Source organism: Coloeus monedula (genome assembly GCF_965178545.1).
Source record: "Coloeus monedula genome assembly, chromosome: 5".
Lineage (NCBI taxonomy): Eukaryota > Metazoa > Chordata > Aves > Passeriformes > Corvidae > Coloeus > Coloeus monedula.
The window spans coordinates 57,949,951-57,976,362 of NC_138785.1; the positions used below are offsets into that span (position 1 = coordinate 57,949,951).

The following is a 26,412-nucleotide window of genomic DNA, read 5'->3' on the forward strand; positions in this document are numbered from 1 at the left end:
GAGAGCTCCCCTGTGCTCAGTGCCGGTCCGTGTCCCGGGCAGCCTGAGGCTAACAGGTGATGCGGGAACCACCTGTGTGCGGCCGCGCAGCAGAGCGGGAGGGCGGCCCGGCCCTGCCGGACTCTGCCTCTGGGCTGTCCCCGCGGCCGCCCCGCTCCCGGGCCGGTTCGGGGCGCAGGTGCCGGCTCGGCCCCGCGGCGGCAGCGGCCCCGGGGCATCCCGGCGGGGCAGGCGATCGAGCCCTCGCCCTCGCTCTCCCGGCAGGGAAGGGGTCGCGGCCCCCGGAGCCCCGCGCCGAGCCCGCCCCGCGCCGCGCGGGTGGCGGGGGAGGCGCCGCCGCCGAGGCGGGGCCCCGCTCCCGCTCCGCTCCGCTCCGCCGCTCCCAGCCCCGCTCCGCCGCTCCCAGCCCCGCTCCCGTTCCCGCTCCGCTCTGCCGCTCCCAGCCCCGCTCCCAGCCCCGCTCCCGTTCCCGCTCCCGCTCCGCTCCGCCGCTCCCAGCCCCGTTCCCGCTCCCGCTCCGCTCCGCCGCTCCCAGCCCCGCTCCTGCTCCGCTCCGGCTCCGCGGCCCCGGCGCGGCGGTGCTGCCGCGCGTTCCCGCCGCGGCTCCGGGCGCCTCCCAGCATGGACGTGAGGAGAGTGGAGAGCATCTCGGCGCAGCTGGAGGAGGCCAGCTCCACAGGCGGTAGGACGCGGGCAGCGCGGGGACGCGAGGCTGCTTCTCTGAGTTAATCTGGGGTCTCGTCCCCTCTCCTTTGAGCAGCAAGTCTGGCAACTTGGCATGGGGCGGGGAGGGGGGAGCTGCCTGCCCGCTTGCGAGGGGTGAACGCACCCGTGTAGTCGTGGGCAAATGTGTGTGTGTGTGTGTGTGTCTATGGGGACAGTAAGCAAACGCTTAAAGCCTGGGATCTCGGGCTAAGAAGCGTTCAGGGCTTCCCGTATCCCGCCCTAAGATGCCTGCTTTGACCTAACTGGTACTTTTGCCTTTGCTGAAATGACTTGGGGCTGGGTATGAACCTCCAGGGTATACCTTCTCTAGTTACCACCTCCCAGGAGATAATTTTGGTCAGTCCCCCTTACACCTCCCTGCTGTGGTCTCCATTGTACCTCTCTGGTGCCTAAGTGACAACTGTTTGATGGAGACTCACTTCTGGTAAGCCAGAAGTGCCTTTCTTTTCTCCGTATCTCAAATTGCTGTTGTGCATTCACCTGAGAAAGGCTACAGGATAACTTGCATTTTAGGGAGAAGAAAAGCATGCTTTGCTATCCTCCACAGTGATTGTGACTCCTGGAGTGTTAAGAGTTTTTTCCTCAGTTATTTAAAAATGAAGCTTCTTGGCTGCAGTGTGTGTAAGAGGATGTTGCTGAGAAAGGTGTTCAGCTCAAGCCAGCTGGGTAAGCAGAGGATGGTTGGACAGTTAATGAAAAACTTTGCAAAACAGGCAGTCAAAACCAGGGGAAACTTCTTTTCTTAGAAAAGATGTTTCTTGCTGTGCAGCTAGATTTCTCATAAACTGTGATGCCAGTGTAGAATAGTAGTCTTACCAACAAGTTGTTTGAAAGACACAGTGCAATCCCCCCATTTGCTTGATTTCTAATGTTTCAGAATAAATCTTTTGCTTCCTAGAAGAGGTTCACAGCCATGTGTTCTCTGTTGGATTCTACATGGTTTTTCTCTTTTCCTAATGTCCTAGCTTTTTTAATGTTTTAGGATGTGTAGCCTTTCACATAGGATACCAGATCCTTTGTGTTGGGGATAGGGAACTCTTGTATTTGACTGTGCTATCAGCTCGACTGTAAATCCATCTTTGCAGTTCATTAAAGTTTTGGGAAAAAAATGTGGAGTCATGATTATCCAACAAGGGACACGGCCACCAAAGTGGTGTTGTGATACTTCTCACTACTTTTCAGATCCAACCCCCCCCCCCCCCCCAAGTTATAATTTAGGCTTTTCCCTCTACATACCGCTGTCAGCCTTCTAGCTCTAGTCTGTTAGAGGTCCGAAAGTCAAATTGTTTTTCCATAACACATATATCATCAGTGACAAACACTGAGCAGGCTCTTGGCTACCTGTGCAACCACCATGCAGGACTGTTCAGGCTAAAAAAACCTGAGGTTGTGATTTTGACACAGTGGATTTGCACGGCTCCTGTTGAGGAATTATTTGGTTTATGGATCACTAATGTAGGTATTGAAGCATAAAGAGGGTTTAAAGCTTAAAGTATTTTCTTACAGGTATAGTTTGCAGTAAGAGGAAAGTGTCTATAGAAAAATTCGGGACATATGATCTGAATCCATACCATGCAAGTAATATGAAATACCCAGATGATATTTTTATGGAAATTGTCTTCAGTTGAGCCCTCTATTAGATGTGTTTTCTGTTTTGGTTCTCTTGATATGCATGCCTAGTAGCTTTTAAAAATTAATGACAGCTTTAATTCACTTTAAGCTTGTAATGGTGAGAAGAAGTAAGATACACTTTTGCACTCCCTTAGAATACGAAGCAAAATCTGACTGAAACATGACTTACTGTAGGCAAAATGTTTCTCAAAAATAAGTTTTTATGCCAGAAAAAGAATGTGGAAAGATAAAAATGACAGAGCTAAAAAGAAATACCTCCTTTCTTTTGGAGAATGACACACAATACTCAACATATCTCATCACCAATGTGATGTGATGTGATGTGAAGCTAACTAGTGTCTAGCTTCACTCCTCTGGGCTTTGTCCTTCTGTGAGAGGGCCCATTTATTTTTATCTTCCCACAATTTTGGCCCTTTTTCGTCTAAACTTTCCTTTCCACTTTTCTAGCTGTCTCCCTTCAGGCTCTTAAACGTTCAACTCATTTTCAGGGCCATCAGCATTTCTGAGTGTACCTGTCTGTTGGATTTTTAACAAGGCAGGTGGATTTTTCTCTCATTAATTCTCTTCAAATAGAATCATAGCTTCAAACATTGGTTATTTTTAAATGGTAATGCCTGCAGAAGAGTTGTTACAGGGATTTGATGTTAGTGCATGAGAGTCAGAAAATGAAACCAACAAAAGTGTGACTCTTTCTCAATTTCATTTTTCCAAGTGAAATAAAGCCGAAATAACGCGCAGGCAGCTTGAATGATGAAAACTATTAATGACAAAGGCAACATTTTGTACATTTTAACAGGTAGTGGCTGCCTTAAGCTGATCATCTCCTTACATTTAATCTTTCACCTTGCAGGGCATCTTCTGATTCAAGGGCATTCAAATTAATGTCAATTAACACCACTGAGAGCTCTTGAAGTAACAGAATGTGTCCTCTGTGGAATACTGAGCCATTGTAACAATGAACTGTTTCATCCCTCTGCCTCATGAAACTGTCTTAATCAATGTTTTATCTATCAGAAAGCTGCATTTGTTCTAGTCATAGCCAAAACTCATCTGCTACTGGGTAAAGGCATGCAGTGTCATGGCAAAATGAGAAGAGCAGAGGGAGATTATCAGTAAAAGTTTGTATGGGTAAGAACAAGTTTAATCACAAAGTGTCCTGTGGGTTCAATATCTAGGACAAACTTAAGCTTTTGGGAATACTGATATGAATAAGACATTACCACAGCAACTGGTTGCTTTGCTTTAGGGTGTGATGAATTCAGAATGGGGATTGTGCTGACCAGTATGACCACGCTTACTCAAAAAATGGAAATATTTACAAAAGCCATGGTGTCATTCATGGCAAGTGTTGAAGGTTTTTGCTTCTTAGACAAGGCAGTCACAAATTCATGTTAGGAAAGAGGCAGTAATTTCTACATTGTGGGCAGAAGGACCACAATGGACCAAATAGTATTATTAAGCAGTGTTTATCCAACTTTAAGTTTACTTAGAGTTAAAATATTCTCTGCCATACCTCTGAGAGATCCTTGTGCACTAGTGCTCACTTTTGCTTTTAATGAATGACTTGCTCTTGTTGCTTGGGGCATTCTTAGAAGACAAAGGAAATAGTGCTAAAAGGACAAAAAATTACATATTGAATAAGCTGAAAATAGGAATTTAGGAAAAGGGATACTAGGGAAAAAGTAAGAAAGTGGTAAAAAATATACTGGGAAACAATTACAGGAAAAAAAAGAAGAGGTGGGAGGAGGGAGAGGAGGAAACAGATTTTGTATCTCATGCGTTGAGATAAAATTTATTATGTGTTAGTGGTATGTATTGGACCAATTTCTTTATATCTCAGTTGGGATTCATCTGACACGATGAAAAGCAGGTAGTGACTTTCCAAGTGATTTGCACCAATATTCATATCAGCGTGAAAGCTTTGATTTGTGTCAGTCAGGAGTCAACGTCACTGTATTTAATAATGATCTGTTGTCTCCAGACACTCTTCATCATTGGACACTTTTAAGATTCAGATGGACAGGGTGCTGGGCCATCTTGTCTAGACTGTGCTAGAAGTGATGCTTCCACATGCAATGCTTTTTCTGTGAAATCTGCAAATACACAAGGGAAGGAATAAATTAAATGGACTCATGATCTAATAAAGGATGTATATGTATAGTGGACATGCAAGGAGATAAAAATATTTTAAGTGTAAAATATACGTTCTACTCTTGCAGGGTGGAGGAAATAACTGATGCTTGAGAGAACTGACTGCAGCATAAGCCTCTGTATAAAATTTGAGTTCTGCCTCTATCTCCGGTTCCTCTGTTCAATGAGTGTAAAGAAGTAATTATATGCAAAATTCTGTTACAGAATTTGACATGAATGCTGAAAATACCCTGGCTTTCCATCAATATAAATTTTACATCATGTAAATACCAATTTTCACAAAATACAGATTTCTTATTCATTATTCTGTCTTTCAAGGTTACTACCTATGGTCGGAGAGTTGATATATAAATAACTGAACATCTGGAAAGATTTCAGGTATACTTGGCTTAGGGAACTTATGCTTACCAGGTGGTTTTAGACATTTTAAAACATATAGAGGCAGATATGGTATCTAGCAGTAAGTTGTAGCCATCAAAGGAGTAGCTGGTGTGTGTCATGGAAAGCTTTTACAGTGTATCAGATAAGCACTTAGGACTTCTGCTTTGGGTTGGAGCTGAATATTTGATCTGTGCAGCATTCAGCTGTAATCTATCCCATCTCAGGCTCTCAGTTTGTCATTGTGATTTATTCGGAATCTTTGGCACTTGAAAAAGAAGTATCTAAAAATACAATGCCTGATTGCTTCACTATTTCCTAGATATGTGCATTCCTGCCAGGCTGTCCTACTATCTTCTCCCCATCCCCCTCCTCAATTTTGCTTGTCCTCTCTTTATTTCAGGTACCAAAATAGACTGTATATGAACTCTTCCTTGCCAAACAAGTGCTGGCCATTTATTGTTTCCTATGAGCAGAGGCCATTACTCCTACTTGAGATGAGAGAGAAAACATTAGCAAATGTTCGTGGGCTTGGAAGTCAAGGAGCCAAATCTGTATTTCAGTAGTTGTAGTTGATATAGCGTTAGGATTCCCTTCGTTAGCACACACTTCAATTAATAGTCTTGGGCCTATTCTGGGACATAAGGAGTGCAGATACCAACCCTTCATTACTTGGAGCACAGTGTGGCAGTGCAGGTGGAGGTGGTTAATGGGATGGTTTATCTCTATAATGTTGGGCCTGAACTGTAATGTATGGCTGCATCAAAAGTAAATGGACAACACTTTGACATAGACAGTTTTTTTGATAGAAATTTTCCTTTCAGAATCCAGGTTGCTCTGCTAAAGGCTTTGCTTTCCATTGCTTTGATGGCTAAGTAGTATTTGGTCTGGATTTCCCACTGAGTACACCAGGTAGAATGTGGAAGAGTGTAAGCAAAAGTGTATGAAATGTATGTGTTTTGGAGCCTATAGAACTATGGAAAGCATGGAATCCAATTATTCTGTGATGTTCTTAATTATTAGTTTGTAATTGTATTACAGAAGTCATCATATCAGATCATATAGATTATGGTTTGATTTTTTTTTTCCTCATCATTTTTCATTCTCACACTCTATAGGAGAGATAATTTCAGTGTTATCACCTTCATGCAAGCATCAGCGGAGGAGGTTGGGCTCTAGATTTACTTCTATGAATTTGGGAGATCTGTAGACAGCTATAAACTGGCAGCAGTTTAAAATATATGGTTGGGTTGAAAATATATTGAATCCATTCGCCTCTAAGAATAAACCCAAACACAGAATAAAAGCTGTAGATCTGAGCTCATACTGTGTTTTATTTCTGGCAGCCCAGCAGAGACTTAATATGATATTAAAAGGAGCTCTGTCAGAGGTCTGAAAATAAATATAGTGTTTCTCTTTTATATTCTTTTTCACCTATAAAAGAAATTTCTTTAGAGATACACTTTATAGTTGCAATCCCCTCTTGTATGTTTATAATTTATACTGCAGCAAAACAAACAGTGGTATGAAAGTCATAGATGCTTTTGTGTCCACTGGAGAAATTAACTACAGGTGGAAGGCATGATAATAGCGAATTTTAAGATAAAAATGTTTTGCCCTGTTAATAAAAATGGTGCATTTAAATGTTTGGGTTTTACTATAGGAGATAATATGTTTGTTTTTCTACCAGGTGTTTTTCACCAGATAATGCATAATCCTCTAGCACAGTTAAATGCCTAGCACTACACAGCACATATACCCATATGCCACAAAGTGGCTAAATGGTGACAGCATAAAAAGAATTATTCCAACTTAAAGGCTTTGAATGTCCTAAGACACAGACTTCAAGGTGGTTGCTCTATTTCATGCAGTCAGTAAGAAAGGGTTTGCTATTTTAATGACAGGGAAAAAGCCCCCCAACTTTACTGATAAAGTTTACTTGTTTTCACAATTTTCAGTTACCTCTCAGTATCTCCAGAGCGATATATTATGAATATTGCTGTAGTTATTAGGATTTAGTAGAGAAAATCTTAGTTTTTGAATCAAGCTTTTGTTAATAATCCAGAAGAAACATTTAGGATTTATTAGAAAGGTAAACAGTAGCCATAAAGTGTGATGATGGTCTGGTTCTTCACAGTAGGAATGACCAGAACAGTGTATCATCACAGTAAGTAATTTGATTATTGTGACTATTCCTAAACCCTTTGATACCAGTGGGAATAACTGCAATGAATAAGGATTTTTAGAATTAAATGTAGTTATTTGATTTAGAAATTTTAATGATATTACAGTGCATGTTATAATAAAAACACATTGAAAAACAACTTTGTGCCAAAAGAGAAACATCATATAAAGAAAAGATTTATCCAAAACACTTGCAGTAAGTTGAAAAAGAGAAAAAAAGTTGGTTTGGTTTTTTTTTAAATTTTAACTTGCATACATGATGCAACTTGATGATCTTTTGAAAGTCAAATTATATAATATCTGTCAGATACAAGCACTATTGCACCTGAACATTGATGTTTGGAATTTTATAATATGTAGAGATAATAACATTTTCGGAATACCCGGACCAGTACTACTAGAATGTCTTTTTTTTTTTTTTTTTTTGCATGAATGTTGCAGCTCTTAGTTTCAAAGAACACTCGAGAAAGATTGACCTTTTTTAAGACGCTTTGGCACGCTCTAAACCAAAAAATGTTGCACCAACCACTCCTTGGCATTTTGCAGCAGCGGGTGCTCCCTCCTTGTCCGGGAACTGAGATGGATCAGGGAAAGCCCCTGCCCACACTCACAGCTAGACCAGTTGCTGGCAGGAACATCCCTGTCTGCGTGCATGTGGTTTCCCAGGGCAGAGAGTTGGTGGGAGAATGAAAAGTACACTGTGGGATTACAGTCCCTACCTGAGTGGTTAAAAGAAAGGAGAGGACAAAGATCAAGAAATGCCTTTTATGTGTGTGGCTTCAGTGGTATCTGAGCAAGTGGACTCTGGGATCTGGATCTGCTATTCTGTTACCTTTAGACAGAGATAATTGAATCCTGTTTATTTTAAAATAAGTAGTAGAAAAATCCTAAAGAATAGTCCATTGAAGCAACGTAACAGATGTAAATCAAGGATATGCAACCATAGATTCGTGTTTTGCTTCATTGCATTGTGGTAGCAGTATGATAGGTGTTTCCTCTGATCACCATAGATTTTGACAGTGTAGCTGGTTTTAACCAGGGGATACCCAGATGTCCTTAATCATTCTGACTATTGACTTATATTCCAATGCTCAGTAAGTGAATTGTACACTGCATATCTTATGATTCACTCTTTCTATTCCGTGTATTATTTTTCGTGTTGATTTATAGACATTTGAAGTTATTGTATTTTCTGATGTGACATTATAAAGAGTATCACCTGTTGCAATGCTATCACTAAAGAAAGATAAACCTAGACTGTTCAGGGTATTGTGTGCTGGCAGCATTCACCTGCTGAAACAAGTACACATTAAAGTTTGTTGTTATTGTTAAAAAGGTGCTGTAATTGACATATACATGCTCTTAGGTGCTGCCCTGATTTCTGCACAGCCAGTCTACCAAATCCAAGATGTCTAAGAAAAAAAATAAATAAACACAGTAGTTATGCAAGTTGTGAGGAAGTGCAGTATGATTAAAATACAGAGATTTTCATGCTATTGTTTCAGTAACTAGGTCTACTTTATATATTGCATCATTCTTTGATTTTTGTGGTGGTGATGAAGTGTGGTTTCCCAGTTCCTTTTTTTTTTTGGAATATGCCACATTGTGTATTATCTTCCCAGCCTGCCTTCCAGAACTCGGTAAATGAGAGAAGTGCCTCTGTGTCTAGGATCTATCTACTCACTATGTTGTTTGCTTCAAAGCTGTTGCTTCCAGCCTTCTCTGCCTGGTAGATGGAAAAGAGGAGGTCAAATAGCAGGATGAGTTTGGTAGACAGGTTAGGTTAGACAGGTGATAGGTGTTGCCCTTTCTGCCTTCTTTGATATGATGATGACAACAAACCTCTTTGCAGGAGATTGACACCTCCAACTCTCTCATGTAATGACTCCTGCTTCTGCCTATTTGTCACTTGGAAGCACATGTGAATCCCTCAGCTAAATGAGCACTTTCTGACCTTTTTTGCATAATCTTTTTCCTCAGAGGGATGTTATTTTTGGTTTACATGCTTCTTTCTTGGTTGGTTGATTGTCACTCAAAGGGGAGGAGGGTAGGTGATGCATCGGTGGAGCCAGTAGTCTCTAATGCATGTTTTATAAAACAGAATTCTGACAGACTGGAGGAAAAATAGCAAGTGGAGGTTAAAGTGGAGAGGAAACAGACATGACTGGGGGTATAGTGGCATAGTTCTTTACATGGCACACCTGCTGTCAAGTTTCTCCCCGTACATTAAATCTTTAATAAAATATGAACTAGCAGGACTTAAAATTAGACAGACTTACATACCTTGCTTAATTGCTTAACTTGCAGGGTTGAACAATCTTTAGACGTTATTTTGACTCATGAAAATATTTGTGTCAGTGACACCTTTTGTTTGTATTCAGCTAATTTTCCTATGCTTAAATAGAATAAAGCAATTCTGTTTCAATATAGACTTACAAAGATCTCCTCCTGTATCTAAAGTCTTTGAGCCACCCCAAACTTCTTGAGAATCAGTAACTTTTTTTGATCCTGAAGAGATGGGAGGTGTTCAGCTAAAATCCCACGTTGTACTAAAAAAACCAAGTCTCTACTAATAATTTAGCTGTATGTTTTACTTTGCCAGAATTCAAAAGTGACTGCCTATACTTAGAAATGCAAAAGTAAGAATATTTTGGCCTGTTTAGATAGTAAAACTATGTAAAAGGTGTCAGTAAATTTCTAATGACTTATTAAGTAGTGTTTTATCAACAGTCACTTTAATCAACAGCACTTAAATTACTACTAGGCTGATAATCTGTTAGGGTTTTTTCAATTAAGGAATTCAGAAGAAAGTAGGCACCTTTTTTGGTTTATTTTTCTTTTCCTTTCAAGAGCCCAAAGCATTAATAGTGTGTTTTCATGTAAGCCTCTTCACAAAAGAATATGTACAGAAATGCTGTCAGTTAAGTGAGTAATTTCTCCATGAAAATGAACAAGAAAAAGTTGATGGCATTATCAAACCACTATTTGGAAAGTGGCAACTCACAGTGCTGACTGTGGAGATGGTATACTTTCCATTCTGCAGGTGTAATGTCAGAATAAATGAGTATGCAAAAGTGAACACACAGTTCATTAGACAGTTTCTTGTTGCAATAACACACAATATTTTATGTTCCAAGAAGGATATGTATTGATTAAATGCACCTTGCACTTAAGCAATTAATACAGATCTTCTGGATCCATTAGTGCCTGTTTCATTATGATTGAAAACCTGATCTTGCAGCAACTGCAGTACAGTGCAGTGTTTGCAACTGAGGATCATCCTGTTATACTTAAGAAAGACACTTGCTGTGCCTTTGAACAGTGTCTTTAGTCAAGTGTTTGAACAGTTGACTTTAGTCCTTCAAATTCTGAAACCTCTTACAGAGAAGGGAAGAAGCAAAGCTTTTGTCTCTTCCTGCGTAGTCCATAATTTCATAAGCCAAAACTGGAGCTGTAAAGGATACCCAAATATACTGACAATACACCTTCTAATGCTAATGTAATCTTATGATGCTAATATAATGTGAAAGAATGTGAGAATATGAGAAACAAATAGAGATATCAAAAGAGAGCCCGTTTACCTAGTCAAAATAATAGAGAGTATTTCTAATTCAAATCACCAAAACTGCAGCTTTTAAGAGTCAGTTAATTATTTGCTTTCTGGGAAACAAAACTTCCTCAAGGAAAGCTGAGATTTTTGTGTAATATCTTCCTTTGAAAACTTGTATTATAAGAAAAAAAGCCCACCACTGAAAAAGTTGTGAATTTTTTGGCTGAGGACAAAATAAATAGACATATACTCAGTCAATTTTACATGTTTATATTTGTCTCTGGATGCTAGGCAGACAGTGACTAACCAGGCTGACTGCATACAACTGTGTGTAATACATACCGCCTGCTCAGGGCAAAAGCCTGATACAAAATCCAGCTCAAAAATTCTATTACATTGGATTTCATTTATACTTTTGAGATAAAAGCAATAAAAACCCATGGAATCACAGAAAAATATTTTGGAAGAGGAGTTGAGAAATCTTCCTATTTGTCCTGATTCCCCAAGGTAGGATCAAAAATTCATATGGTTCAGATGGCTTTTTGCTTAAGGTACTTAAAATTCACCACTACTGGATGCTTTATGACATTGCTGGTTAATCTATTCTAGAATTTATCTTTCCTGATACAATCTGTTTCCTAGTCCTAAAGTTGTAAATCTTCTTAAATGTAAAGCTTGGTACTCAAAATGGATGAAATACATAGCCAAGATTTTATAGCACTGAATAGGACAAAATCCTTCTTTGGTATGTCTTAGATTTTTGTCTTGTTTATAGTTTCAAGTCTGAACTGCTGTCCCTTCCACAGCAGCCTTCCACCATCCTCAACTTGTGATTTAACATGTTCAGCAGTGACAGACTTCCCAGATACACAGTTGTCACCTAAATAGTTTTTCTCCATTCTGTTTTAACAAGATGGATAATTTCTCTGGAAATTTATTTGATGTCTTCTAAATTATCCTTTACAAATGATAGCTAGTTTTGGAGTGTTGCTTTTTATCTTCTAACTTGCAAACTTGTTGGAAGCTTAGTGACTACAGTGCTCAAAATCGGAAAACTAAAAGTAGTGTAAAGATTTCAACTTATCTGTCTGTCACAAAGGAGAGATTACAGTTTACCCCTGTTGATGGTAATTCTTCCCATGCTACAAGAGCTCTGTAGAAGTTACTGCTTCCACGGAGATGAGATCAGCTGCTCCCAGTTCGTGTTGGGAGTAAGTTACGCCCTTGCAGTGCACAACTCTTTGTATGAATCAGCTCTCAAGAATTTGGGATGAGGCAGGAATCATTGTCAAGAAATAACAACCATCAGCTTTCCCTTATCACTATGGGAAGCTTGATGGAAGACTGCATGGATTCTCAAGGGTCTCCAGAATTTGTCTCTTTTATGATGTGAACAAATATTCCAAACAAATGAAGAAGCACAGCTTTAACTTGCACTGCTTTCCAGCTATTTATTGCATTTGGATCTTCAGAAAGAAAACTTTGTCAGTGACCCTTTTATGAACTCTATCTTTTCTAAGAATATTTTATCTCTTGAGCATTTGATATGTAGCATGAACTTCTTATTTCTCTCTTCCATAAATAAAAACTGAAGACAGTTACTTTAAACAATTTTTTAACATGAAAAGTCAATGTCACAGGCAATAGCAAAGCTTTTGAAGTTTCAAGCACTTCTTATTCAGATTATTTTTATCAGTGCTGTACCATCTCACACTTGATAAGATGTGCCTCCGCTTTTATGAGTGTCTTTACTAAATGCTATTATAATGATAAAATAGGTTGTGCTCATTCTTCTCTCATTTTTCAAGGCTGGTGTGTCTAGGAGGGTTTAATCAAGAAGATGTCATATATTTTAACTTTTATACCAGCTTAAGCTTTTCTAGTTATAATTTTTGGTGTGCATACTCCAAAAGTATTTAACTTTTGCCCACTGCCTGATTAAAACCACCATTAGAATGGCACTTGCATGCAAATGACCATAGAGGATTTATTATCTGTCTTTCCCAAATTCATTTTTATAGTCTGATAGTTTAGGGATATGGTTCTTTAAGCCTGTAGCTCCAGGAGACTTCTGTGATAGCTGGTCTGTGGATGTTAATAAATTAAACAGTGTGTTTGACTTCAGTTGTGAGATGTGATAAAGCTGTATTAACGAGCCCAGGCAGAGGCTTTTATCAGGCAGTCCTCTGGAGGCAGGGAGCTGGTGCTCTGGCTTTATACCAATCAGCATTCCTTGCTTTGGCTTTGCTGGGAAAATGTTACACTTGATTTTTATATGAATATATAACATCATCTTCTTTTCTTTATACTTTGTCAACTTACAGTGTTTTGATCGACAGTTACTTTGTTAACATCCATCACACTAATCTATTTTATGCATTGTGTGTCTTCATCTTCACATCATTTATTCTCCCTCTGAATTTTATTTTAAATGTTCTGCAAGTATATCATTCTAGCACTGCCCTTTTCCTTCAGAACCATTTTGTTAGACAGTTGACCTTAGCTGGAAATAAAGTGTGCAGTGAGTTCTATTTGTTGTGTCTGTTTCTGTATAACTTTTTATTAGTCTACTCATTGGTCCTTTATGAAACTATTAAGCCTGTAATAATGTACCTTTGATAGTACTGTGATGGAGAGAACGACATTCTTTTTGGATGATAGGATCACAGTGCTTTTTGATCAGAATTGTCTTAAATTGTCTGAATTGCCTTAAATTACTGGACACTTTGTGAAGTCTTGAAGAATAATTTGTAAGTGATAGAGAAATGAAATTGAGAAGTCTTGTGGGAAAAATTGTTACTTTGTCATTCTAGGCATTTGGGCCATGACTAAATATGGGAAACAGTAGCTCGGAACAACAGGGAGAAACTGTTTGAGTAATAATGAATAAAAATTATTACAGAGTTCCACTTCAGACTAATTCTAGAATTCCAGTTCAATTGACTAAATGCCTGCTAATATTTGTAGTTCATTGTGAGCTTCTGGAACACATCTTCCCACTTAGTTTCACCTAAAATAATCTGTGTATTCCAAGAGCATTCCATGATGAGATCCATTAGGTGACTTCTGAAAACACGTTCCTGATCTGAATGGAAAAGCTAATAGGTCCACATGTCAGGCAGAACTCTGGGAGCTTTCCCATTCTTTGGGGTCCAGAAGTTGTGTGAGCTTGTTTGCACATTTCCATCTCTGGCAGAATTCAAATACGATCCTTTCTATCTCAGGGAATTAATGGAGACATACTAAGGGATCATGCTAATATTTTAGGGATGTTTTTTTCAAGATTAGGCCTACTTATTTTAGGATTTACTATATTAATACCCCCAAAATTGTGTCTTTCTAGGACCAAATTTTCTGTCAGAGATTTTCTTAACATCTAATCACCATCATCAAGCATACACATCATTATGCCGAAGCTGCTTCTCATTTTCTGATAGCTGCTATCACTTGCCTGATTGACAATTTGCAATTAATTCTTATTGTGTGTATTCAGGCTGCTTGTTTGGTTGTGACTGGAACAGCACATGTGCAGAACGTATTACAGAACTGCCATCAGCGAGATGCCTTCTTCAATAGGAAAATGTATTACTGTGTCAAAAATAAACATCAGAGATTTTAAAAGCAGAATACATGTGTGCTGGAGTTTCAGTGCTGGTCTTGGTAAATACAGTGTCTTAGATTGGCTCTTTGCAGACAGTTCTGCAGCATGATGCAACACACCCAGGTAACTTCTTGTAATTTCTGTGTTTCAGGATGCAATTGCTTGTCCAGAGAGAATATAAAAGATCAGTAAAAACTGAGAAAGAAAATTAGGTCAATAGCACTGTAAAGAGTATAACGCTGCATGAAGGTTGGCTATTTTTCTAAATTACATTAGTTTGTTATGGCACTGGATTTGAAACTTTTAAAATAGTGGGCAAAAATACAACTTGTTGAATGTTTCAAAACTGTTTTAAAGTACTTTTAGAGTTTGAACATATGCATTGGGGAGGGTTTTCCTTGCACACCCTGGCTTTGAAGTCTAATACTAGCACTGTTTGCCATAGAAATAGCCACAAAGCCAAATTAACTTAATTTTATATTTGCCATATTTTTGTGCTGAATAACTACACCTCATAATTTCTTTCTGTGTTAAGGAATCAAATTTACATTCAGAGTGATTATACTTCTTCTAAACATTGCTAAATTGCTTCTGAATGAAATAATTTCAAAGATAATGTCACTACCAGATTTATTCTTAGTTCATGTGAGTGCTTTCTCAGCCTACTGTGAAAAATGTTTTGAAATCTCAAATACATGAAGACTTATCTCCCATATTCAGTTGTGAAAAATCACACAGGTTTATTTTCCCCAGAATTGTATAAGGGAAAGGCTTTCCATAATGGAAGGTAAAGATAGAAATTATTAATGGTAATTTCTTGAAGCTTGAAAGTTGTTGAAAGTTTCCATTCAGCACTGGTGAGGCCACAGCAGGAGGGAGTCCTGTGTCCAGTTCTGGGCTCACCAGTACAAAGGAGACATGGACATGCTGGAGAGAATCCACCAAAGGTCCACAGAGTTGATGAATGGACTGGATCATCTGTCTATGAGGAAAGGCCTGGGATTGTTTGGCCTGGAGAAAAGAAGACTTAGGGAAAATGTCATCAATGTAAATTAATACCTGAAGGGAGGGAGCAAAGAGGGTGAAGTCAGACTCTTTTCAGTGGTGCCCAGTGACAAGAGCAGAGGCAATGGGCACAAGCTGAAACACAGGGGGTTTTCTGAACAAAGGAGTGTGGGTGTGACTGAACACTGGGCATAAGTTACCCATGGACATTGTGGAATCTCCCTCCTTGGAGATATTCTAAAGCCATCTTCAGATGGTTCTGGGCAAACCTGCTTTAGGTGACCCTGCTTGAATAAGGAAGGTGAAACCAGGTGACCTCTGAAGGCACCTCCCACCTCAACTATTGTATGATGCTGGGACTGAAGTGGACAACACTTTTTTAAAGTGTACATTAATTGTAAATAAATTTCTTGGGATGCTTTTGGGATTTCCTTTGTATTTTTTGTCTTTGCTTATATTTCACTGCACAGTTTTGTATATAGAAATTATTTTAGGGATGATTCTTACTGAAGAGAAGAGAAAACTCGTTGAATATTTTTAAGCAAATGTCAGGGAAGACTGCAGTTGCATATTAAATTGAAAGGGTGTTTCTGCAGTGTAAGGTGCACTTAACCAGTAATTCATGGGTTGGAAGTTATGTTCAGAGTTCAGATGGTCAGAGATAAGTAACTCAGTTCTCAGAGCACTGCATAGACACGCCAAAACTCCCAGTTTTCTTTAATATGTACTCCAAGATGTAAGCACTCAAGTATTGCGTATTATTGCCGTGATCTTTCTGAAACTAATTTTTGAGGATGAACTGTTGTGTCAGTATAATTTTCTGTTAAAAATCTTGCTAATTTTGTATGCTTTAAAATAGGATCTGATCCTTTTGCCATTTCTTTAGAGCTTTAGATCTGTCTGTTCAACCTTGTTAGTCATCTGTTTTTGTGAAGAGCCTTCAGAAGCCTAAGTGAGCATTAATGGCTGGAAATTTGAGCCATTAGTGTGAAAATGTTAGATCTGCATGTAGATCATGAAAGGAATCAAAAATAATTGAATTTACTGTTTCATTGTATTGGTGTGTATGGTACTTGACACTGTTTTACATCTATAGTATCCCTAAAAGAACTGTGCAGAAAAATAAAAATACTAGTGTGGGGTAAAATAAAGATACTGGGTTTTGCAGAATTTTTCCAAGCCTAAGTCTGGGATATGTACTAAGCTGTCATCTTTTCTCAGGGAAAACATAAACTGGGTTAGGGGTTCTGGAGTTCTTTCACATTTTTCACCTTAAGTGGTTCTGAAAGTTCCTTATGTGTTATAGCCCACAGCAGCCTCGTCTAGATATTACATAATGACCCACTTAAGAAGTGCAGTCAGAGCAGATGCTGTAAGACTGTGCATTAACTCGTATAGAGAAAATGTCTCCAGTGGAGTCAAAGAATTTTGCAGTTATTTGCTGAACACAGGGCGCTGCTCAGCTGAGCTCAGGTCAATATTAGCCTCTTTTATAAAGAGAAATATTTGGTGATTGTCTCATAGTATAAACCGGAACATTTTACTCTTCATCTTTATTTGAAAATATAGGAGATTTTCACCTAACATGGAGTTTTGTCCTTAGTGCTAGGTGGGATACTGATATCACAATTATGGTTGGTTTTTTGTTTTGTTTTATTTTGTTGTTTTTTTTTTTTTTTTTTTATGCTGATGGAAGAGTGAAACTTTAGTTCTTAAACTTTATGACTAAAAACTATTGTGTTAATGAAAAACACATTTAAGTACTTGAGGCAAAAGCATGAACTGAAATGTTTGTGCTTTTCAGGACTCTTCTTGTTAAACAAGAATGGTCTTACACAGTACTTGTTCATTCTTAAAACACAATGTCAACTTAACCTGCTTTACAAGCATTTCTTACATGGTGAAAATTAAGCAAAAAAAGCCACAACACAGACAGACAAAACCCCAACCTTTTAAAACTTTAAAATTTTGATTATCAGATTATATTTTGTGTTGAAGGCACACATAGGAAAATCATCTATTAGGTTTTGAAAACTCATGGGAGTTTAAAAGAAGTTTAACACTGAGATAGTTCTGACGGGCACATTAGCTCTCTAACAGTTCTGAGGGCAAGACAGACTTTAATGAATGTCTTCAGGCCTACATGTCTTATACAAAAGACTCCAGTGGGACATTTCATCAAAGTAACTTTCTGTGCTGAAAATATAATCTATTAGAACTTGTCAGTACTATACCAGTTATTTTAGTAGAGAGAAGATATCTATTTAGTCAGTTCAATCAACAATTTACTTATTAAACTCCCCCATATTTTTCAAAGTGAATATAAAAAAAAATCCTTAATTTTCAAAAATGAAAATTAGAATTTCCATATAATAAAACATATAAACCACCAAATAGTATAAGAATTAAAACCACATAAAGAACTTTCAGGAAATACTGCAACTACTATGCTTGAGCTTTTTAGTACATGCCCTCTACCTATATTATATCTGCTAATCTGATACTACCTTTTGGCTAAAAAAGTTGGACTAAATTGACCACCATAAGTATCCATGTGTTTGGTTTTTTTTTTTTTTGTTTTTTTTTTTTTTTTTTTTTTTTTTGATATGAATTAAACTCAAAATGCTTCCTCTTTTTCACTGATTTTTTTTTTTTTTTTTTTTGGACATAAGAACTGTGTAACTATGTTATGAATGTTCATACCCTTGCACACTAGGAAAGCAAATTGGCATTTACTGACCAGGCTTCCTGTAGATAACAGACTATCAGAAAACAGCTTCTCCCCAAGCTGGCAAGCCCCAGGTTCTTGGAATGTGCTGTATTATGCAGCAGAGAGCTCTGTGGTGCTGCTTGATGAAGTCTCAAGGAATGTATGGCCAAGGATGGAGAAAGTGGTGTCAGCCTTTTGTAGGGAGTAATGCAATTGCCTGGGACAGGTGTCATATTCAAACTCACAAAGTCATAAGTGCAGAGCACAGTGTAGGTGAAATTACAAACCCAAGCTGAGTAAAATTGCTTGTTTCTGCAAAGCTCTACTGACTGCCACAAAATGGTAGAGTGGACTTCTGGAACTCCTTTGCTATTAACACCTTTATTTGATGATGTCATCCATGGAAGAGATAAGTCATAAAATATGACTGAACTTATTCTTGAAAATTCAAGATATTAAAGATATTTTTGATCAGGGGAGAGCCTTGCTCAGCTTCTTCAAGCTCCATGACACGATCATCACTGCTGAAGTGTGTAATCCATGCTCTAGACTGCAAGAAAAAGGTGTTCAGAAGAGCCTGCTTATATTACTTTGCTACCTTTTATCAAGTTAATGTAGAACCCCTTCAAGACCATGGCTTCTGCATTCACTAAGTAAGATGACTGTTAATAGTAGCTTGAGGCAACCAGGGATACACGGAAGCTTAATTAAAGATAGCACTATGTGCTGCATGTAGGCATCCCTCTAGAAACTGAAATCACTTAGGTTCAGTTATAAAGCTCTGAAATTAGTAAACTGACAGTGAATATAAGCAGAGAATTAGTGAGTAATTTATTTTTTTTACATTGTTTCTTCTGTCTTGCAACCAACTAACCTTTTCAGGTTGGGACACAGATGGCGCTGAAAGTTGCTCCATCCTTTTTTTTTTTTAAACATCCTGTTTATTAAAGTTGAAGCTAATGAGACTGTAATTACTTTAATGTGGATGATAGCAGGCTTAGATACTGTCCTGTGATTAATCTAGGAAAGGATTCTCATAACTAGTAATAGGGGAAGCACTTATATTTTAAATTGTTTTTACTGAAGAGCCTCTTCTTGTGGTTTTATGTGATTATTTTATAAAAACTCTTTTATCTTTTGAGTACTATAAACACTTGCTTAAAGCACATTTGGTACTTTAAAATTCTGAAACAATGGATAATTTTCATGTTTCTCCTTTCTCTACATTTAAATATGTCTGAAGATACATTGCATCAGGCAGTATTAGATCTGTATTCAAACAGAAGTTAGAAAAAAAAAATGAATTGGGGAGAAGAAAAATAGGCAGAGATCCTATCTATCTTCCCATTTTTGCCACTGTTTTTTGATCACAAGGGGTTATCATGACTAGGTATCTTTATGACTTAGTCTTTCAAATGTATGATGCAGCCCTTTATTTACGCTGCACTTGTAACTCCCTTTAACATGAAAGGAGAAACCACACAGCAAGAGGATAGGCTTGATGCTGCTTAGTCCATGCATAACGGGTATTAAAACTAGGTTGGCTGTTGCCGGGCTGCCTGGTTTATGCTTCTGTTCAATCAGAAGACCTTTCTTTCCATAGTTTAGGACCAAAGTTTAGTTTTCTATAAGTAATAAAGACTGCAGTGCAGCACGTTTGATGGAATAACCTAGGTGCTTTGCTGTTCTATTCAAATTATAATTCAACCTTCAACAAAACCAATCAAATATTGATGTTAGGTCCTCCCCTTACAGATTGTCTATTCATAGAGTTCTTATGGATTCCTGTAAGAATTCTTCACCCTTGAGGACTTGCAAACATAGACATACTAAAGCTGTTTGCAATTTAGCAAACTCTAAAGAAGTAATTTAAGTTGACTCATGTTCAATGACTTTAACTTCCCTTGATGATTAATTCAATTTTTGGAGACATTTTTCTTCCTATTCTTAATGTCAGTAATTTACTTAAACAGCAAAAAGAAAAGGAAAAAAAAATCTGTAGGCATTGGAAGGGAGAGTAGTATTCTGAATCCTTTGCTTCTCTCTGTGGAAATCTTCAAGTATAATTGCTCTTTTTTGCTGACATCAAACTTCAAGGGTTCTGCAGAGAATAGCAGTTGTTCTAAAATACAGTTGTACTGTTCAAAGTGCACTACAGGGTCCTAAATTCTCCTGTGAGTTGTCCCTCTATAAAGAGAAGATTGAGACTAAATTCTGAGATTATTAGCTATTTTGTAAGTGAATTTCAAATAAAATAAAGATTGTCCTGACAAGAGCAACAAAAGTGTTTTTATGTTTTGTTTTGTGATTGAGACATGCAGCAGCACTTCATACAAATATGTAGGGTTTTGGCAAATGCGGCGTACAGTGAAATGTTCTTTGCCATGTATATTAGAGGTTTTCAGACTGGATAATGATAATAGAAGGAAGAAATAAAGCTTTTTGCTAGTCAAATCACAGCTTTATGACAAGTTTACTTAACTCTAGTCTTATCTAGTTATTTTTAAATTAATGAAAAAAACCTTTCACTTACTTTCTTATTTTGCCTCTTATGAAGTGCTTGTGACAATTTGAAAACCATCCACTCACAACAGATGGTTTTATCTTACTGGGCCCATTATTATTTTTATAGTCATGACAGGTTCAGTCTTCTGCATAAAGTAGTTGGGGTTTCTTTAACAACTTTTGAAGATAGAAAATTACCACTAATATCAATCTCTCATTTCTACACTACTGCTATCCTTTGGCGTGCTTTTTTTGAAGGTCCAGAAGAATATTGAATATGTACTTTACATGAAGAACTATTCTGAAATTTCATAGAAGTAAGAGAAGGTCATAATTGACATAATTTTCTGATTAAACTGCAATACACTGTTTTGGCTCAAATACTAAAATAATCTGATGTTTTTCCTTTGCTTGCATGCTTTTTGGACACAACAAAGCAAAAATATTCTGCCCAGTTCATACAGATCACTGACAAAAACCACAGTTTAGGAGAACTATAAATGTGTTAACAGAGCCCTGACAATGTAGAATTTTTTTTGAAGTGATGCTGATTATACTAATAAGAAGATCACTGTTCACAGTAATCAGATTTCTTTTCACAGAGTTCATCAGAGCCTTTTTTTCAGTCAAGCAGATGGTTTAAAATTTATACAAAATTTAGGGTTGGGAGCCTGTGGGGAGAAGCTATAAACTGCACCACACTGGGCCAAAAGCTTTAGCTTAATTAGTTCCAGGGGCTGTGAGCCCCTCAGGGACCCTGGACTTATACAGCAATCACCCATCCTGTGCTCATGCTGCTGCATGTAGGCACCTGCTTCTTGCTCTCCTCTCCCATTACCAAGCCTCATGCCAAGCTGAGGAGGGGACTGTTCCAAAGCATTTTTACCTCAGCTTGGATCCTCCTCAGATGACCAAGAATATTTGCAGTGCTTGGTTTCATACCACTGAGAGCACTGCTACCCACCCTAGTCTTGCAATTTTTAGAAAAAGTGATTACATTGTTATCATTAGTGCCTACCTGTTCTGGCTTTCATTGGATGGATGCTTTGAGGAAGCAAAAATGCTGAATTCAAAAGAAGTTTCTTCTACAATTTTCTAGCCATGTGATAAGTAGGTAGTACTGGACTTCTTACAAAAAGACTGAAATAACCCCAGCGTTGGATTTTTAAGTAATTTCTTTGCATTATGTGGCTTTGCAACGATCTGGGCTGTTCCTGGACATGCCTGTTTAGAAAAGTCTAAAAAACCTGATAATGTCTTTTAGTATTGACTTTTGAAGAACACCAGTGGTTACTGATTTACCTTCCTTTCAGTAGGTGAAAATACCTTCTCAAACAGCTTGGAAATCTATAAATGGAGATTTTAGTGGATTTGGGGACCTTGGAAATTTATTTAATCCTTTTGCATAATTTTATCCTGCTTATTATTTTAAATATCAAGTGCATTTATGAACAAAGTTGAGGATTGGTTAAAAATGGTAACACATAATTTTCATGTATAAAAAATCTGCTGTTGCACATTTTGTGGCTGTTAAATTTAGCAGAACTGCTGACATCAAGAGATGCAATTCTTGTGCATTTATACCTTTTTTTTCCCAATGTATTTTTAGTCAACCCAGAACTTAAAATGAACAAATAAAGATTTTGGTAATTTTACTATCAAAATATTAAAGTTTTCAAAGACTCTCTAATAATCCAGGGAGTTAACAAGTAATAATACTAGTAAATGGGTATAAAGTTACTGCACAAATATTGCTCTATTTTAATTCTAAGAAGTATTGATCAAAAATGAGTAGCAAATTAGATTTGAAACCCAAAATGTAATGTTTTTAAATGGAGCAAGTACTTGTATTCAGAACTGTATCCTGTTTCTTCGAGATAGTTAAAATAGTAAAAAGTAGGCATAGAAAAAATGCAAACGTTGGATATTTTTTCAACATTATTTGATTTCTTTCCCCAATAAAATTGGAAAAACATTCTTGAATACATACATATTTTAATCAATACATGGGATAAAGAAATGTATTATTTCCTATTTCCTGTGCAAGTAAAATTAAAACTCTCTGTATTTTACTACAGAAATGGTTGTTTCATTTTGTGATGTGTGTAGAATAAAATACCCTTGTCCTTTTACATGCAAATGTGGGAAAAGAAAGGAAAAAATACAGTCTAGATGAAGAAGAACAAAAGCTACGTATTTTCTTAGAAAAGATGGGAGACTTGTCTAGTCTTATGCCATGCAAACAAAATAAGATACAGTTATTCTAAGCTCTGAGAGGAAAGACATTTAGTTTCCAGAACTCCCTTAGAACCAGAGATCTGATTCTTAGAACTATTTAAAGACTGTGGGAGAACTGCCACAGGTGGTTTCTGAGAAACCAGCAAAGCTACGTCAGATAACAAACGAAGAGACTGCTGTGCTTCGGTTTGTTGCTTAGTTCTTGGATTTCCTGTTATCTGGCTGTATCAATGTCCTGGATTGTTTTAAAGCATTAGATTACTATATTTCTTCTATCTTCTTATTTTGAGGCTTACTGCTGTAGTAATTTGAGTGCAAATGAAGCAAGAGTAGCCATCCAGTGCACAGTATATGAATAGCTTTTAATAATGTGCACTGCTGGAGATTATATAAATGATATTTCTTTGAACTTTAATTTCTTCCTTTTATAAGTATTCTAATGTTCTGCAGCATTAAGCCTACCTCTCTCACTTTATCAGTTAGTTAAAAGGAAAGATTTTTATGTGCCAACATCAGGCAGCTCACACAAAGTTAACTGAAATGCTAATTAGGGTTCAGAAATTTTCTGTGCTCAGAGCTGATTATACCCAAAGTCAAAAAGTGTCCCCCTGCTTGGTTCCCACCTTTTCAGGTTTTCTAGTTACCTTAAAACTGCAGTTCCTCAAGCATTCAATATATAAAGTCAATCCACTTTCAAATTAGGCTGCTTTTTAAAGATGTGTTGCGGAATCATGAAGAAAATGTTCAATCTCCCTCTCACTTTGCCTCGGGTCACATTTAGAAAAGTGTTTCTTCTGTCATCTGTGGGGATTAAGCCTTTGCTGAGTCCTGGAATCGAGGTTTTTTTCCTGCATAGAGATATTTTATTGACTCAAAGTCATTATAACCCCTGAACAGTGAAGGTGTGGAAGTATTTGCCATGACACCCTGGAGCAGAGGAACAGCTGTAAAATGCAGAGGGTGGAGAGGATTAATTTGGGTCTGTTTCTGGGATGATCTTACACTTTCCAGAAGATGATTAATGTTCTTTACATACTATTGTAGAATTTACTTCCTCTCCAAAACCAAACCAAACCAAACCAAAAAAGAGCTCAAAACCGACACTTGGTGATGGAGTTTAATAGACACTAAGAATTAGAAGTCTTAACAGGAGTATAACACTTGAATTCAATATCCTCCAAAAGCAGTTGTAGTAAAAGTTATGTCTTTCTGTCATAATCGTTACAGATCTTGCAGGTTGTCAGATTTGATAATAGCAGAAAAACTGATACCTTTTTCCATTAATTGAAGTAATAATTCTGTAATATTTTGCTGTTAGTCCATAATGTGATTAAATAGTTTCCTGATATATTTTGATTTGTTTAATACTATCTACTTTAATTTTTTTTATATGAGTGCAATAGAATAACTTTGCATTTAACTGGGTTGCAAAACAGACTCTGTATTCACAGCTATACTTCCAGAATGCTAGTATCATCTGCTTTATATATTGCATCTGAGGGATACTTCAACTTCAGTACTAGCCAGCATGTACTTTAAATGGCTCAGATGTTAAAACTACCTTGTAATATAATAAACTCAATTCCGAATAATTATTGTAGTATAATTACTTTAATCTAAAGCTTTGCAAGAATGTTTTCTATTTTCAAATTCCAGTAATCAGCTACATCTGCTACGGCAACTGATGAACTGAAATGCTTATCTGCAGATGTTTAATTTCTACTTATACCTCCCTTAAATCTTGGTTGCACTGGGATGAAACTTTACAGGTCTTAATGCAGGGGAGAAATGTTCAACCTTCATCACAAAGCATGGAGAGGAACTTTTTCTTATTAGTAAAAAGAAAACTTTGCAATGCAATTAAGATAAAAGTTGAGACTTGTCTAAAAAAAACGTCCCTTTAGTTATGAATATTTGAGTTTCACTGTGAAAACAGGTCAAGGTTAGGTTGAGCTACACTTTTTATATGTGCAGAAAAGGTTTGATTCTGAATGGTCTCATTGACAACAGTGCATACGAGACCCAGCTCTTCAGCAGAGAACCTTCCAGTGCTCTGCTTAAAAGTCTCCAGCTAGAAGCCCCACAACTTTGAGGAAAGAACCAAGTGTTCTTATTGTTAGTAGAGTCTTGTAGACTCCCCTCCAACCACATCGGCAGCCTTGAACTGAGACTGGTTTGTTTCTACCTTTGAGAACTCAGCCATACCTGGAATAAACCATCTTTGCAAGCAAGGCAAAAGTATGACAGCAATGGCAGTTATTTAGGAGATGGGAATATATTTGTTGATTTCTTCCCACACCAGTGACAGTTCCTTAACTTTCCCCTGGAAGGTTGCATGGTTCTTAATGTATTCATTGTTAGAAGAAAAAAGCCCAAACAAACCAGTGAATAATATTTGGATGGCAATTATTTTCCTATTTTTGAGCTGCTTAGGCAGGAGGTACTTTTACTCATTGGTAATTATGCTCTGTAAATTGTCCAAAAGTTTTGAGAAATATTTCTTGGGACCAATTATTGTACCGACATTCCTCTTTATTCAGTCTCTCACTCAGGTGCCTAGATTCTTGCATTAAGTAACCTCAAAATTAATTTTTAGATTTTATAAGTGTAAAAATGGCAAAGCTGTGGCTTTGGGATTGACATCTTTTACCACAAGGCCTCTTCTGGGGGTGATAAAATTAGAAGGTAGAAAATTATTACATTTTCCTCATATTTTGGAGGGTTTATTATCAGGCTTCTTTCTCTTGATTTTTTAAAATTTATAAATTTGCTCATCATTTGTAGTATATGTGCAGAATGTGCACTCAATATATTCTTTTCAAAGTTTCTTGACTCCTTTTTGCAATGGTAATGACTTGTTTTTCCATATTCCAAGTGGTGCGGATAATTAACTTGCAGTAAATAGGATCAAATTTTGAGGACTTGCTTGTGGAAATCAATAGACACCTAGGAGATTGTGTAACCTCTCTATTTTTGCTGCCTCATTTGCCCTGCTTCTTCCATCACTGCTTTTTTCAGATGAGGATATGATTTTGTGGTTATCTCAGAAGTAAGACTTCAGACTGTATTAGGCATTTCCCAAGACTCAGAGAAACAATACTATTCTTAAAACAAAAACCATCTGGGTGGCATTTTTGGCACATCTCATAAAGTTAATGTCTTGTGAATATTTACATAACATTCTATCATGAACTAGTCTAGTGTTTTCTTAGGGAGTTTTGTTTCCTCACTCCCCCAGTTCTAGGGATTATCACCAGCTGAATATTTGGCACATTGATCTTTTAACTGATTATTTTAAATCTCTTTCTTTCTGTTAAGAAAAGCTCACAAATATATAATTCATTACATTGTCTAGGCTTAGAACTTAGTAAAGTAATGATTCTCTGAAAACTTTGACCATTACTGTTTGTATATGTGATTTTTGCCTTGCAACAAATGGTAGAGAAACATCTTGTACAGATGCTGTCTGCAGCTATCTTATCTAAGGCAGTACTTTTGTTTTATCCATGTTTACTGTTGTTTTCATTTCTCATACTTCAGAAGATGGATGTATGAGGCACAAAAGATAATCGCTCAGTATTGCGACACAAAAGTGAATCTATTGTCTATTTGCAGAACTGCATGGATGTACATCTTTTGAACTGCCATCAGAAGCATTTCTTATTGTTCAAGTTTATTTTCTCTTCAATTATTTAATATTTGATTGATGAAAAATCACATTAGTGGTTAAAC

At 37.5% G+C, this 26,412-nt stretch overlaps 1 protein-coding gene across 3 annotated transcripts in view; it reads left to right on the forward strand.

The window, feature by feature from the left end:
• Positions 1-621: 621 nt before the first annotated feature.
• KCNIP4 (potassium voltage-gated channel interacting protein 4) overlaps positions 622-26,412 on the forward strand; it is a gene marked incomplete at both ends in the record, with an annotated part of 401,165 nt that continues 375,374 nt past the window's right edge. For all 3 annotated transcript variants that reach the window (XM_082281889.1, XM_082281888.1, XM_082281893.1), the window contains one exon: positions 622-682. In XM_082281889.1, coding sequence (XP_082138015.1) covers positions 622-682 — 61 coding nt within the window. The remainder of the gene's footprint in view (positions 683-26,412) is intronic.